The 15,582-nt window shown below is 41.8% G+C and overlaps 1 protein-coding gene across 3 annotated transcripts in view; it reads left to right on the forward strand.

The window, feature by feature from the left end:
* Window positions 1–15,582, forward strand: part of TMEM132D (transmembrane protein 132D) — a 589,482-nt gene that overhangs the window by 392,122 nt on the left and 181,778 nt on the right. For all 3 annotated transcript variants that reach the window (XM_075898457.1, XM_075898458.1, XM_075898459.1), the window contains one exon: window positions 12,501–12,678. In XM_075898457.1, the coding sequence (XP_075754572.1) occupies window positions 12,501–12,678 (178 nt within the window). The remainder of the gene's footprint in view (window positions 1–12,500; window positions 12,679–15,582) is intronic.

The raw sequence follows: 15,582 nt of genomic DNA on the forward strand, positions 1-15,582 counted from the left end.
AGGTCCCCAATCTCAGTCACTCATAACCTAATTATCAATAACCTAGGGAAATACAGTATAGATGGGGCTACTATAAAGTGGGTGCATAACGGCTGGATAACCATTTTCAGAGGATAGTTATTAAAGGTTTGAAGTCATGCTGGAAGGGTATAACAAGCGGGGTTCTGCAGGGATCAGTTTTGAGACTAATTCTGTTCAATATCTTCATTGAGGATTTAGAGAATGGCATAGAGAGTATGTTTATAAAGTTTGCAGATGATACCAAGCTGGGAAGGTTGCAACAGCTTTGGAGGATAGGGTCAAAATTCAAAATGAGCTGAATAAACTGGAGAAATGGCCTGAGGTAAATAGGATGAAGTCTGATAAGGAACAAATGCAAAGTGCTCCACTTAGGGAGAAACAATCAGTTGCACACATACAGAATGGAAAGTGACGGTCTAGGAAGGAGTACTGCAGAAAAGGATCTAGGGGTCATAGAGAACCACAAGCTAAATGAAAGTCAACAATGTGACGTTATTAGAAAAAAAAAAGAAGCAAACATGATTATGGGATGCATTGACAGGAGTGGTGTGAGCAAGACATGAGAAGTAATTCTGCCCTATTCTGTAGTGATTAGGTCTCTGTTGGAGTATTGTGTGTATTTGTATTGTATTGGAGTATTTCAAAAAACGTGAAGAAGTTCGAGACGGTCCAGAGAAGAACAACAAAAAATATTAATGGTCTAGAAAAAATGACCAATGAGGGAAGACTGAAAGAATTGGGCTTGTTTAGTTTAGATAAGAGAAAACTGAGAAAGGACATGATAGCAATGTTCAAATATCTAAAAGGGTGTTACAAGGAGGAGGGAGAAAATTTATTCTCGTTGGCCTCTGATAATAGGAGAAGGAACAATGGTTTTAAATGGCAGCAAGAGAGGTTTACGTTGGACATTAGGAAAAACTTCCTGTCAGGGTGGTTAAACACTGGAATAAATTGCCTTGGGAGGATGTGGAATCTCCATCACTGAAGATATTTAAGAGTAGATTAAATAAACATCTATAAGAAATCATCTAGATTAGGGATGTGAATGGCTAACCTGATAGCTGGTTAATGGAGAAGAATCACCCTCACTGGGAGATGCTTACCTGTTATGACACAGGCAGCAGATTGCTCCAGCCCAGAGGTTAACAGCCCTTTTGGAGCAGTCCCCATCCGCAGCATGCCCAGCCCAGCCAGAGCAGCAAGCCATGGGCAGGGGAACTTCAGCCTGGCAGGAGCAGCTTCTGTTAAGTGGTTAACCAGTTAAACATAACATTTAACTGGTTAACTGATTAAACAAGATTTTTTCACCGCTAATCTAGATGATGCTTGGTCCTGATGTGAGGGCAGGGGACTGGATTTGATGATTTTTCCGTGTCCTTTCCAGATCTAGTATTCTAAATTCTAAAAAAAAATTATATACACCCTTTTCTCACTGGGCGTTCAAGGCCATGGCTGAGCTCAGACCACATTATCCTGCCAGCTTATAAATGTAAATCCTTGCCTGATTTAAGTCAAGATCAGAACTGCTAATTCTTGAGATTTTATCGCAGTCTTGCAGTATTTGAAAGTGTTTTTTAAACCTGTGCTGCTGAAATCAAGAGATTGCATTAAAATCTCAGCTTTCATTTAAACAACCAAGTTGGCGGTCTCTTACGGATATGAAGCAAAGCTCAACTGTGTAAAACAAGTGCACGCAAAAAGGTCAGAAATAGAAGACAAATAACGCCCCCTCCACACACACACACACACACACACACACACACACACACACACACATTTCTAATTGTTATAAATCCCATGATTGCTAATCACATCATTTGGAGTGGGGGTAATATAATTCTTTAACTCTGTACTATGGCAATATATTCCCAATGAAGTCACCGTCCCCATAGATATCCTGCACTGGAAGCTTTTGTATTGCTCAGGAAAAGCTTACGCCACTTTGGCTTTTGGTGTTGTATTGCTGAGATGTCATCTTGCTTGAAGTAGACATGACTCTGTGTGTTGCTTTAAAGAAATACCAATGCAGGAGAACTTAGAGGTGTCATGTTGCAGTTGATAAAATAAAAAAAAATTATAATTTCAAATTTAACGTGGGTGTGAAATGTATACCCAGCATCATCCATCACAAAGATTTCCCAGTTGACTGAAACCAAAAGAGTTTAGAGAACAGCTAAAATAATATTTCTTAAATGTATGTTTGGTGTGTCCATACTGTAGTGATAAGCACCTGAGAAAGATACAGATAACTGATCCTTCACTAAATATGGCTTTCTTCCATTCTTATTCCCATAAATACATGCATTGTGTACACACAGCTAAATTGTGAGTTAAAGTCTCCTTGGCAGCTGACCCCACTCTTTTTGACTTGTGTTTCCTATACTTATTAACACCTACAGCTCCATCAACACACCAAGCAGAGGGAGTTTATTGCATTGTGAGTACCTCTTTATGCAGAAGGGATGTGATCTCTATCTCTCCTGCTTCCATAAAGAAAATGCAAATGTGTATCCCAGGTGCAATATTTTGAGTCTTTTGAAAAGTTGTAAGAGGAAACATAAGTAAACAAAATGTTAACTTTTTGAAACTGGAGTTGTGGCTATTTGTTAGGAATTTACTAAGAACTAGAAAGGAACCTAGAGATCTTCTTCTGCTGGATATAAAATGTAAGGCTATTACTGGGCTCTTCCCCAAACTGTTTCAAACAGGGTGGAATAGTGGGGTTGTACTAGGAAGAGGAATATATTTGTCTTTTCTTTTTTCTGGCTGCTGTCTAAATTAATAGCAGGCCCTCCTTTCTTTGTGACTCTGTGTTAAAGCTGTTTCCCACTCTGGCACTCTGAGTGCAAAAGGAGGAAGCCCACAAGAGACCTTAAAAATACCTTACCTCTATAGGTTTTTGCTTAAAAGCTTCTCAAAATCACAGATTTACTGGCCGTGGAATACAGGCTGCCACCATTAAGGCCGTGTCCAGACTCAGGGGTTTTTTCGGGAAAAGTAGCCTTTTCCCGAAAAAACTTCCCCTGCGTCCAGACTCAAGCCGCGTTCTTTCAAAATTATTTCGAAAGAACGCGGCTTTTCTTTCGATGGCGGTAAACCTCAATTTACGAGGAAGAACGCCTTCTTTCGAAAGTTCCTCTTTCGAAAGAAGGCGTTCTTCAATGTAAAGAGGCCGTCTTCGAAAGAGAGCATCCAGACTCGCTGGGTGCTCTCTTTCGAAAAAGCGGATTTCTCTTTCGAAAGATCCGCCTGCAGTCTTAGACGCGATCTTTTGAAAGAGGCTCTTTCGAAAGATGCTTTCGAAAGAGGCTCTTTCGAAAGAAGCCTGCAGTCTAGACATAGCCTAAGTGAAAAACCCCTTTCTTTCTGACTCTAGGGAGAAAGACTTGGAACGTCTTCCAGAAGGGTACCCTAAGCTCTTCTTACACAAGAGAGCCACACCTCTCCCTTATGTCTCTGTGGGTATGTCTACACTACAGCACTAATTCGAACTAACTTAATTTGAATTAGTTAATTCGAACTAAGCTAATTCGAACTAACACATCTAGACCTAAAAACTAGTTCGAATTAGCATTTTGCTAATTCGAACTAGCATGTCCACATTGAGTGGACCCTGAACCGGGGTTAAAGATGGCCGGAAGCAGTGCCGGCAGGGCAACGGGTTAGGACTTAGAGCGTGGAGCTGCTGTCTCAGGCTAGCCGAGCGCTGTGCTTAAGGGGACCCAACCCCCACCCCGGACAGACAGTTCTCAGGGTTCCCCTCTTGCTTGTCTACCTCAATGAGGGACAGCAAAGAAGTCCTGGCTTGGAGTGCCCTGAGTGCCCTCACTTGGCACATCACAGCACTCGGCCATCAGCCCGGCTGCACTTGCCGCAGGCTGACATCCGGGGGGGGGGCAATTGGGGGGCTGCAGGAGAGCTTCCACCCCAAGTAGCCCACAGAGCCACCCCAGTCCTCCCCATCGGGGGCTCGTACCCCATTCCTCCCCCACCTCCTTCCACTTACCCTTCCCTAGCCCCCCTTCCTGATGTACAAAATAAAGGACACGTGTGTTCAAAAATAGAAACTCTCTTTATTGAACAAAACTTGGGGAGACTGGGAAAAGGAGGTGGGAGAGGGGAAGAGAGAGGGTGGGAGAGGGGAGGAAGAAACATGGGAGGAGGGAGATGGAAGGGGGAAACCAGGGGAAGAAGGAGGAGGGCAAGTATCAAACTATGGTACGCCATATCTTCAGTACTGTGTACAGATGTGATCTCCTCACACCAGAAAAGATATTTTGGCCTTGGAAAAGGTTCAGAAAAGGGCAACTAAAACGATCAGGGGTTTGGAACAGGTCCCATATGAAGAGAGGCTAAAGAGACTGGGACTTTTCAGCTTAGAAAAGAGGAAATGGAGGGGGGATATGATAGAGATCTATAAAATCATGAGTGAAGTGGAGAGGGTGCATAAAGAACAGTTCTTCATTAGTTCCCATAATAGAAGGACTAGAGGACACCAAATGAAATGAATGGGTAGCAGGCTTCAAATTAATAACAGAAAGTTCTTCTTCACAAAGCAAATAGTCAACCTGTGGAACTCCTTGCAGCAGGAGGCTGTGAAGGCTACAACTAGAACAGAGTTTAAAGAGAAGTTAGATAAATTCATGAAGGTTGGGTCCAAGGAGTGGTATTCGCCAGGGGTTAGAAATGGTGTCCCTGGCCTCTGTTTGTGGAAGGCTGGAGATGGATGGCACGAGACAAATGGCTTGGTCATTGTCTTCGGTCCATCCCCTCCAGGGTACCTAGTGTTGGCCGCTTTCGGCAGACAGGCTACTGGGCTAGATGGACCTTTGGTCTGACCCAGTACAGCTGTTCTAAGCTCAGGGCTCAGGGTCGGGGGTCTCACTGGACCACCTTGATTTTCATGCAAACCTGTTCCTGGGTGACCAGGCTGGCAGCTCTCCTGCCCTAGACAGCCACTTTCCTGTGCCTAGTGTGGAGGTCGTGGATGTTGGAGACTTCCCCCCAAACCTCGATGAGGTCCACGATGTCCACACTAGACCAGGCAGGCACCTGCCTCTTGCGGACCCAGGTAGGCTCCCGGGAGCCACCAGCCTGGTTCCAGGAAGAGGCGGAGGGCTGGGTGGCAGCGGATGGCTGGCTCGTGCCGTGCCAGGTGCAGGGTCTCCTGGCTGGGTGCTGGCAGGCTTGCACCTGGCACGGGCACCGTAGCCAGCCCGTGCCCCTTTAAGGGCTCCGGGGCCGGGAGGGGGGCAGACAAGTTTCCCTGGTGGTGCCCAGAGTGGCCACCAGGGCAAGCTGGGGAGGGCTAGCCTCCCACTAGTTCCTCCCACGCAGGCCTTAATTCGAACTAGTTAATTCAAACTAGGCGTTAGTCCTCGTAGAATGAGGTTTACATAGTTCGAATTAAGCACTCCGCTTGTTCGAATTAAGTTCGAACTAGCGGTTTGTATGTGTAGCGCCTATCGAAGTTAATTCGAACTAACTGCTGTTAGTTCGAATTAACTTTGAAGTGTAGACATACCCTGTATTACTGTCTTTCCTTCTTATCTATTGGTACCACGTGAATAGCTGTTCTCGTGGTGGCAATGTTCACCAAGGCACTGCTGAAGACATGGTGTTTTCACCATCATATTTTCTAGATCTGTTCTTAGGAGAGTTAGACAGTGGAGTGGTTAAAGCACCAGTGGCTAGCTACTCAGTGAACTTTTCTTCATTGGAAAATCAGGGTCTGTTACAAAACAACCATAAATTGTGTTAAAAACATGGTGCTCTAACATGACTTACAATTCTTGTGAAGATAGGCACAACAATATTAAGTGGAATTTTTCATAGTTCAGGAAATCCCATGCAGGATAACTAGAATATTATGTCTTCATGATTACATGAAAAATCAAAATATTATAGATACCAACCAAGCTTCAATCCTATATTAAAATCCAACTTCACCTTCACTAAAATAGTCCCGAGTATTTTCAGTGTGACCCAAATATTTTTTCTGATGATCCCATTTGTTTGTGCAGGTTTCTCCACCTATGTTTTAAACTTGTGATTTCAGAAGCTTAAGTACTGAGTGGCATTTCACTGGTTTGTAGGAAATGAAAGAAAAACATATTAGCAATTCAGATAAATTCATACCGACAGGAAGTTGTCTGCTTCCTCTTATAGGTTTGGAATTAATATATAGCTTTTTTTTCTTGTGTTAAACAGAAAGACACCCCATACCCTCTTCACAAATCCACTGGAAATTTTTGTTAATTTAAAGAAGATGACACCCCATTCTTATTCACTGAGTAGTGGTGGGGGGGGGGGGTTAAGGGTTTTTTGGGGGGTTTTTTTTGTTTTTTTGTTTTTTGCTTATTCATCTATAGAATTATCAGTTGCAAATCTCTATTTCAGTTTGGCCATTTTACTACAGGTTCCTGAATGAGAGAACCTGGGAACCTAATGGCACGAGGGCCAGCAGCCCAGCCAGGGCTGGGGGCAGCAGGTCCAGAGAAGCCCCATAGCAGTACTGGAGATAGGACTGGGATCAGGGTTGTAGAACCCTGGCAGCCCACACCAGTGTGGGGCCAGGGAACCTTGGTCACCCACAGCAACACGGAGCCGTGGGCTGGAGAATCTCATCTGCCCACAGCAGTGATTGAGATAGAACACAGCAGTGTGGAGCAGGGAATCTTAGCCACCTGTGTAGTGAAGGGCTGGGGCAGAGAACCCAGCCTCTCCCAGCAGTGAGAATCTCAGCCACCAATGGCAGCATGGAGCCAGGGAAACCTGGCTGCCTATGGCAGATCAGGGTGTGCAGTGGCAGCATGACAGACTGACAGCTGGGGAAGAAGTAGTGGGGGCAGAGGTAGGAGGTCAGCTGGCTCAGGACAGGTGGCAGGGGACACCTCCCCTGATCCAGTAAATTCTCTCATTCAGGACTGGGCAGGTCCTGAAGGTGCCAGACCAGGGAGGTCCAATCTGTACTAAAAGATGGTCACTCTGTTTTCTCAGAATTATACGTACAGAGATGTTCATAGCCGTGTAAATTAAAGATTGAATTTCAAGTTAACGAATTAAGCAAAAGTTCCTGACTTGATGGTTTTAGGCATGGTCTGAGCATAGACCAGAGAAACCTTTACACTTTTCTATACATATTTTGTATTAATGTTCAGATCTTTATTGATGGTTAAAACACTTCTTGATCTGTCAGTTCTAGGTATAAGGAAAAGAGCCTTCTGTTCCTAGGTCTAGTTGGAATTGTTTTTCAATAGAAAATATTTTTTTACTAAATTGTGGTTTTTCATGAAAGGTTAAAACTCTCAAAGGGAGATTATGGTGATGTCATCCCAGGGATGAAAGTAGGAGATGCCTACAACTTCCATGGGATACTGTGGCAGCATTCCTAATAGAAATATTTTAGTTTGAAGACAAAATATTTAAGTATTCCACTTTTTCAGTGCAAATTTGGATATGCAATGGGGAGAAAAAAATGTTTTGACTAACAGTATGGTTAAGCATGAGTCCCATTTTCACAGACACTCCTATGTGATCATTCTTGTTCTTTGACCGATGAGAATATCACAGAGGGCATGAAAATCATTTCCTTTTGGTCTGCAGTCGTGCTTAAGGAAAATTGTGCAAAGATGATGCTTCCTAATAAAGGAGCTTTTCCTCTTGTTATTTTCATTGAATATTCATATTGTGGCAGCACCTAGAAACATCAACCCATTTAGACTCCCTTAGGGTAGGTGCTGTAAACAAGTATGATAAATGATTCCTTACTGAAAAATCTCTAGTCCACAGAATGTGAAAAACCTTAATAATCTTATTCATCTTTTTTACCTAGTCTTTAACTTGCACTGACTGCAAGGCAGGTAAACATTGAGGACCAGTTTAACGAAGAACAAAAGCATGAGCCTAACTGTTAGCACTTGATCCCATTGATGTCAGTAAAACTACAGCTAGGCAGACTGTCGAGGCCCCTGCCCTAGAAGGATCTGAGTTAAGGAGGAGAGGTGTGGCACAGTGACATGAAGAGGAAAACAAGGGTGAAGAGAATTTTGTTAAAAAGGAATCAAAAAGTTGCATGTGGGGGGAGAATGAAGAAGAACATAAGAATGGCCACACTGGGTCAGACCAAAGGTCCATCTAGCACAGTACCCTGTCTACCGACAGTGGCCAATGCCAGGTGTCCCAGAGGGAGTGATTCGAACAGGTAATGATCAAGCGATCTCTCTCCTGCCATCCATCTCCACCCTCTGACAAACAGAAACTAGGGACACCATTCCTTACCCATCATGGCTAATAGCCATTAATGGACTTAACCTCCATGAATTTATCTAGTTCTTTTAAACCCTGTTATAGTCCTAGTCTTCACAACCTCCCCAGGCAAGGAGTTCCACAGATTGACTGCGCAGTGTGAAGAAGAACTTCCTTTTATTTGTTTTAAACCTTCTGCCCATTAGTTTCATTTGGTGGCCCCTCGTTCTTCTATTATGGAAACTAATAAATAACTTTTCCTTATTCACTTTCTCCATGCCACCTCTATCATATCCCCACTTAGTTTCCTCCTTTCCAAGTTGAAAAGTCCTACTCTCTTTAATCTCTCCTCATATGGGACACATTCCAAACCCCTAATCATTTAGTTGCCCTTCTCTGAACCTTTCTAATGCCATTATATCTTTTTTGAGATGAGGAGACCACATCTGTATGTAGCATTCAGAACTCCTTTGGTTTTCCCCTGCAGCCTCTCCCATGCTTGTTATACTATCCTCTAGATCCCTTCTTTTCTTCTTCATTGTTCCCTTTTCTTTTGCCTTTCACTTTTCCCTCTTTCCTTTTAAAACTCTCCATATCTTGAAAAGTTTTCATCGATCCTTTCTTTTTATTAAATCTTCTTCTTGCAGCTGCCACTAGCTTGCCCATGCCTTTCTCTTTGCACTGCCAACCTCCCTAGTGGCCCATTCTGCCAATGACTGACAGGAAACCCTGCCTGCGGCAGCACCAATTCAACAGCAACAGGGACTAGTAACAGTAGCCACCTGTGCACTAAAAGATTAAAGAAAGGCAACCAGAAATAGAGCTCAGAACCCTGATGCTGCTGTGCAATGATTAAATTTGTCTCTTTAACAGAAGTAAAGCTGACGTGTATTGTGCAAAGTGAGATCAGTATCCTGTTTGTATGGGTAATGCATTGCCTATTCCTATTTATACAGTAAGGCTAAGTGAGTTTTAATAGCAGTAGCTGTGTAAAGCAGTTTTCTGGTCCCACTCAGGTCATGAGGAATATGGTTGCATTCAGTATTAGTTTGCAAATTGCACTTTCGTGGGTTTGACATAAAGTGATGAGGAATTGAATAAAATGTAAAATCATTCAGCGCCATTAATTCTGCCAAGGGTGGAACTGATGCAAAAGCTCCTTTTTAAATTCTCACTGTGACAGCAATGACTCAATACATCCATTAGAGTCCAGCTTTCAGGGGCTGCAGATTAAAATCGCCAAGCAGTGGCTTTAGACAAGAAATTGAACAGAGCTGAAATGATAAAAAACCCTGGGCATTTTGGGAGCAGTCCTGAATTGGGGCTATTGTCACAACTGGTTTTGATCAAGGAGATGACTAGTTTTAACTCTCTTCCTACAGCGACCAGGGAAGATTGCATGGTTTAAACACTTTTCCATGGCTTTCCCATCAATCACTTGCTGTGTTTTCTCTATCTTCCAGTTGTGCCCTCTGAGATGAGGTGGCTTGAGCAGCTTGTGATCCTTCTGTAATTGTGACATTCCTTCCTTTCTCTCAAGCCTTCGGGTCTCACCCCTGCACTGAAATACATTCAGCCTTCACTATTCACCCCTACATACCTGCATTAAAGATCACTGAATGGCCGTCAGTGATTGAGATGTAAAATCACTGTCATCAGCAATAGTCCTCAAAATGTTGCACTGCTAGGGAATGTCACTGCACATCCTGAGGTTTTGGGGCCCCTTTAAAATAGCAGGTAGAATAACACACAATAGAATCTGCACTACACTGTTTCCTGTGCAGTAGTTCATTTTATAATAAGGTTTAAAAGATCTAATTCCATGAGCCACTGTTCTGTTCCCTGCTTTAAATCTCTCCTGTAGAGCATCCACCATTTTCCCTTTTGGTTGTGATTCATTTGCTCTCTAAAGCATTTTGTAACAGAATGTAGAAAAAAAACCACTATAAAAATAAACAGCACTGTAGTGGTACTATATCAGACACTCTAATACAGATGATCCAGGGATATCACAGCTAATAACATTGTAGTTCTCAATCTAGACGCGCTTTTGCGCAAAAAAGCCCCGATCGCCATTTTAGCCATTGGGGCTTTTTTGCACAAAACAGTACACTGGCCCTCTTGCGCAAATGATTTGCGCAAGAAGGCTTTTGCCCGAACGGGAGCAAGATAGTATTTCCGCAAGAACACAGACAATCTTACATAAGATCGTCAGTGTTCTTGCGGAAATTCAAGCGGCCAGTGTAGACAGCTGGCAAGTTTTTTCGCAAAAGCAGCTGCTTTTGTGGAAAAACTTGCCAGTCTAGATTCAGCCAGGGAGTTTAAGGTATTTTCCATTCATATCACAGTGAGGTGGGTAGAGTAAGAAATAGCCTTTAGGGGTGTGACTACACTGCACCCTTACCTTAAATAAGCTACACAGTTTGTGCTATGCAAATTGTGTAGCTTATTTCGAGGTATTTTCGAAATAGCTTATTTTGAAATTTGGTATTTTCTACACAGCACCAAATTTTGAAATAAAGCGCTATTCTGACACATCCCTTAACCCTTGTGGAACACAGGTTGCAGCAATGCCAGAATAGCAAACCTGTACTTTTGAAATCTATTTTGAAATAACGGGCGGCTTTAAAGATGTGGAATAGCTATTTTGGGATATTTCCCTGAAAGAACTCTGCAGTGGAGACATAGCCTAGTTTTGTCCGTCCTCCCCTTTTTAAAGGTCATGAGCTGCTTCAAAGAAAGAATCTGCATTAGTCTCATATCTTAGTGGACAACTGTCTATAGGTCATTCCTTTTTCAGGTTGCTTTTAACAAGGGGGAAATACAATCCGAAGGTTAGAACACAGAGCTTTAGAGTCAGGCATTCCAAGATCTGCCACTGACTCACCTTATGACTTTAACCTCACTGCTTAACCTCTCCATGACTCCATTTCCCTATTGGTGAAGTACAAATAGCTAAGTACTGTCTATTTTGTGAACCATAGGGAATGTACGTAGGGCCTGGAATAATACTTACATATGATTAATTCACTTCTAATTTCTTCATCCCACAAATCTAGGAACAGATATAATTCAATATGCAGCAGTATGCCCCCATTTATGATGCCACCTGATGTACCAAAATACCACTGAGCCTGCCTGTTCTTCTAGCCTGGGCACCCTTTTTTGCTGAGCCAGGCTCTTCGCCTCCTCCAGCGCACACACAGGTGGAAAACCACCCAGTTGCAGAATCACACAGACTCTGAGATCAATTCTAGAAAGTCTCAGCTAGTTGCCCTAGCACTCAAGTGCCCAATTCTCCTCCAGTGCAGACTCCTAAATCTTCCCATTCTCTCAATGTGGAGGAATGGGTGCGCAGCCTCTTATGCGCCCCTGCTGCACATTATGGATTATACAAACTGGGTTTCGGAGTAAACAAAAAATAAGTTTATTAACTAGAAGGAGTAGATTTTAAGTGTGTATAAGTGATAACAAAGACAGCAAAGCAGATTACTAAGCAAAAAAATGCAAGCTAAACTTAATACATTCAAAAACAGGTTACAAAATGTGATTTCATATGTTAAATATTATTTTAGGTAGGTTGCAAAACTTCTGCAGCTCAGAGTTCCAGTTATGTCTTTTTTCAGATTGGACCCCTATCTCAGTGTGGACTCCCCCTTCCCTTCCCTTTGAATGTCTTGAGCAGACAGGCAAGGGAGTAGAGTCCCATTTGCTTTCCTCCCCACCCTTAAATAAGATTTATATGAGGCAGGAATCTTTTGTTTCCTAAACTTAACCTCCCCCTCGCCTTTTAATGGAAAATTACATGTCCAAGATAATGTTTAATATCAGGTGACAGGAACACCTGAACCATTAGTGTCCCAGCTACTCCAAGGATGAGTCTCAGGAAGGAGAGATATTAGTATCTTCACAGTCTTAATGGCTCATCAAGGCTGATGACTTATTATCTGGTGACTGTCTTCCAAATACACACCCAATTGAAATAGTTGTATAGTCAGTATTCCTAACTTTAGATAGAGAAGTGCTACATGTATACAAATTGGATAATGACATTCAGTAAATCATAACCTTTCCAATGACATCTTACATGAATCCCCTTGCATGAAGTATGTATTATTTATATTCATATCATAACTATTTTTCTATGAAGATGATGTGGTGTAACATCAGTCACTCAGATGAATTAAGGCATTTCTCTCTCTCTTTTTGTTTTTGTTTTTTGTTTTTTGCAGTGCAGACAACTCTGAGATCATGCAGATTGATTTTGAAATTGAAGACCTCAGTGATCTACCTGGGACGCAGCTTATCACATGGCAGGTTGAATATCCTGGGGATACATCGTCTGATCTAGGAGTCTCCAAGATCTATGTAAGCCAGAAGGATCTTGTAGGAGTCTTGCCTTTGGCGATGGTAAGGGACTGCCCGTTACTTTGTGAGGTCTAAATGTTGTTTACCACTGTGGCAGCAAAGGTATATACACTCTGGCTATGTCTAGACTGTAGGCTTCTTTTGGAAGAAGCTTTTTTGGAAGAGATCTTCTGAAAAAACTTCAGAAAGAGAGTGTCCACACAGCAAAAGCACATTGAAAAAGTGATCTTCTTTTTTAAAAGACAGCATCCATTCAGTATGGATACTATCTCACATTTCAGCTGTGATTACTATGGATGGAGTGGCCACCAGGGCAATTGTTCATTTTCGTCTTTCCTCTTCTTTTGAAAGAACTCCCTCTTCCCCGTCCACACATGCCTTTTCCCAAAAGAGCTCTTTCAGAAAAAGGTTTCTTCCATGTAGAAAGAGGTTTATCAATTTCAAGAAAACCCCTTTTGTTCTTTCAATTTTTTGTCAAAAGAACGCGATTGCAGTGTGGACGTAAGTGAAGTTTTTTCAGAAAAACAGATGTTTTTCTAAAAAAAAACCAACCCCCTCTGTAATGAAGACATAGCCTCTTTGTAAAAGGATAAGAAAGAATTCCACTGTAACGATAAGGGTTTTCCTAGGACTTGAGTGCAATGTTCTTACCTTGTTTCTAGTTGATCAGAGAAAACCAATTACAAGTTTCATTCAAGAGCACTAATAACTACACAGTTAGACAATTAATTTTATTTCCCTAAAGTGTTACAATATAATTAATATTGACATGACTCTATAAATTGAGTTAGTCAAATCAACTTGTTAACAGTAATACAATTAAAAATTGGATAACTACAAAACACACAACTTAAGATCAACTATCGGTCAAGTTATTGCATGAATGCAACAGTAATCAAATCACAAAGTTAACATAACACAAATGATTAAATTACTAATTTAATCTTTCAATCTCTGTGGGGTTTACTTAGCAGCTTCAACTTTACCTTGTGGAAATAATAAATTCCGATTCAATTCTTTAGGTATCCCAGGTGATTCTTAGTGATCTATGATAAGAGTTGCTTCAAACATATGTTAATCATTCCTAATGGTAGCTTATACTATGCATATATACTCTTTTGCTATATACATATATACTCATTACTATTAATGGACATCCCCTCTCCAAAAAAATATTAGGATTGGTCTTTCTGGATAGGCATCCATGACCAGGTGTTCAAATGTCCTGTTAAAGAACCAAAAAGAATAAAGTCACTTAGAAAAAATAATATCTGCTCTTTAGCCTGCTGGTCTTGCAGTGTCTCAGAGTTGGTCAGCATTTGGGAAACCAGGCAGAGTCTTGTGGCTCAGATACCATCACACAAATAGGCAATTTCCTTTTAAAGTGTGTGACAAGTTTGTCCCCTTCCCAGATAAATAATATTAGAGAATAACAGGAGGGGATTATTCCCAGATGATCTCAATCTCTTGTGTTTTGGTGAACAGCTAAGATTCTTTAATGTTCCTTCACCATTGAGGACCATTGCATTCCAAGTCATAGCATAAGACCCATTGTCCTTGGAGTTACAAAAACACAAATACAGTTCCTTACCCATTCACACATTTCATGTTCACATTTCCACATAGACAAGGCTTCATAAATAAAAATAATAAGAAGGTATGGAATTGTCAGCACATCTAGGTTACAGGGGAAAAAATATTTCATTTTCCCAAAGCTCATAATCAAGCTGCTTCATTAATTTCTTTAAAATATAACCTAGTAAACTTTATACTCTGTGTCTATATGAGTGGGTACTTGGATGTTATACCACTATCTCAGTAAAACAGCTTCTGACCTCCAAATCTGTTTCTCATTTATTGCTGAATGTATGCATAAATATATGCACTGTCGCCTGCGTAGAGTCTAATCCTGCTCCTTTTGAATACATTTTTTGCTGTTAACCTCAAGGAGAGTAGGGATTGAGTACATGGTCACAGCATCCTCAGTATTTTACCCTAACACCTACTGTAGCACACAAGGATGGCCCCAGAATGCCTACCATTAAGCCTATGAGTATAGGTTAAACCTCTTTAGTCTCTCAGAACCTGACAGGTGCTGAACCAGAGAATTTGCCAAACCACAGGAGGTCAATACTGTCATAGAATCATAGAATCCTAGAGCTGGAAGAGACCTCAGGAGGTCACTGAGTCCAGCCTCCTGCCCTAAGCAGGACCAACCCCCAACTAAATCAACCCAGCCAGGGCTTTGTCAAGCTGAGACTTAAAAACCTCTAGGGATGGAGATTCCACCTCTTCCCTAAGTAACCCATTCCAGTGCTTCACCATCCTCCTCATGAAATAGTTTTTCCTAATATCCAATTTGACCTCCCACACTGTAACTTGAGCCCATTGCTCCTTGTTCTGCCGTCTGTCACTACTGAGAACAGCCTCTCTCCATCCTCTTTGGAACAAGAGCAGCATTACTAACACTTCCACTGTTTACTGGGCTCTCAGAAGACATTCATTTTGGGGTAAATTTCAGCTGAACCATAGCACAGAATACTGACAGTCAAGTCTGACAGCTGTAAACAAACTTTAGGTGGTTGCGGGAAACTTGGTCACACCTATGCAGCTAACTAAAATCATACCAGACCACAAATATTGCTGGAGGTTCAACCTTGTACTCCCATTTGTAATATTTAAATTTAGGCTCATTCTTAATCATCTTCCTGAAATGGATACTTTTATTGCTTTTGAACTCTGGCTTTGATTTATGTGAGGGGCAACCAGTCATGATGTGTCACTTTCCAAAGAACTGTGAAGTATGTGGATAATGAAAAGTACTATGTAAACTGAGTATCTAATCCTGCTCACAAGGATAACTCCATAATCAAGATACAAAGAAGATGCTTAACAAAGCATGTTGTTCTTTGACCTTGATCTCATCTAAGACACTTGGATGCTCCA

The sequence above is a fragment of the Pelodiscus sinensis genome, chromosome 15, assembly GCF_049634645.1.
Source record: "Pelodiscus sinensis isolate JC-2024 chromosome 15, ASM4963464v1, whole genome shotgun sequence".
Classification (NCBI taxonomy): domain Eukaryota; kingdom Metazoa; phylum Chordata; order Testudines; family Trionychidae; genus Pelodiscus; species Pelodiscus sinensis.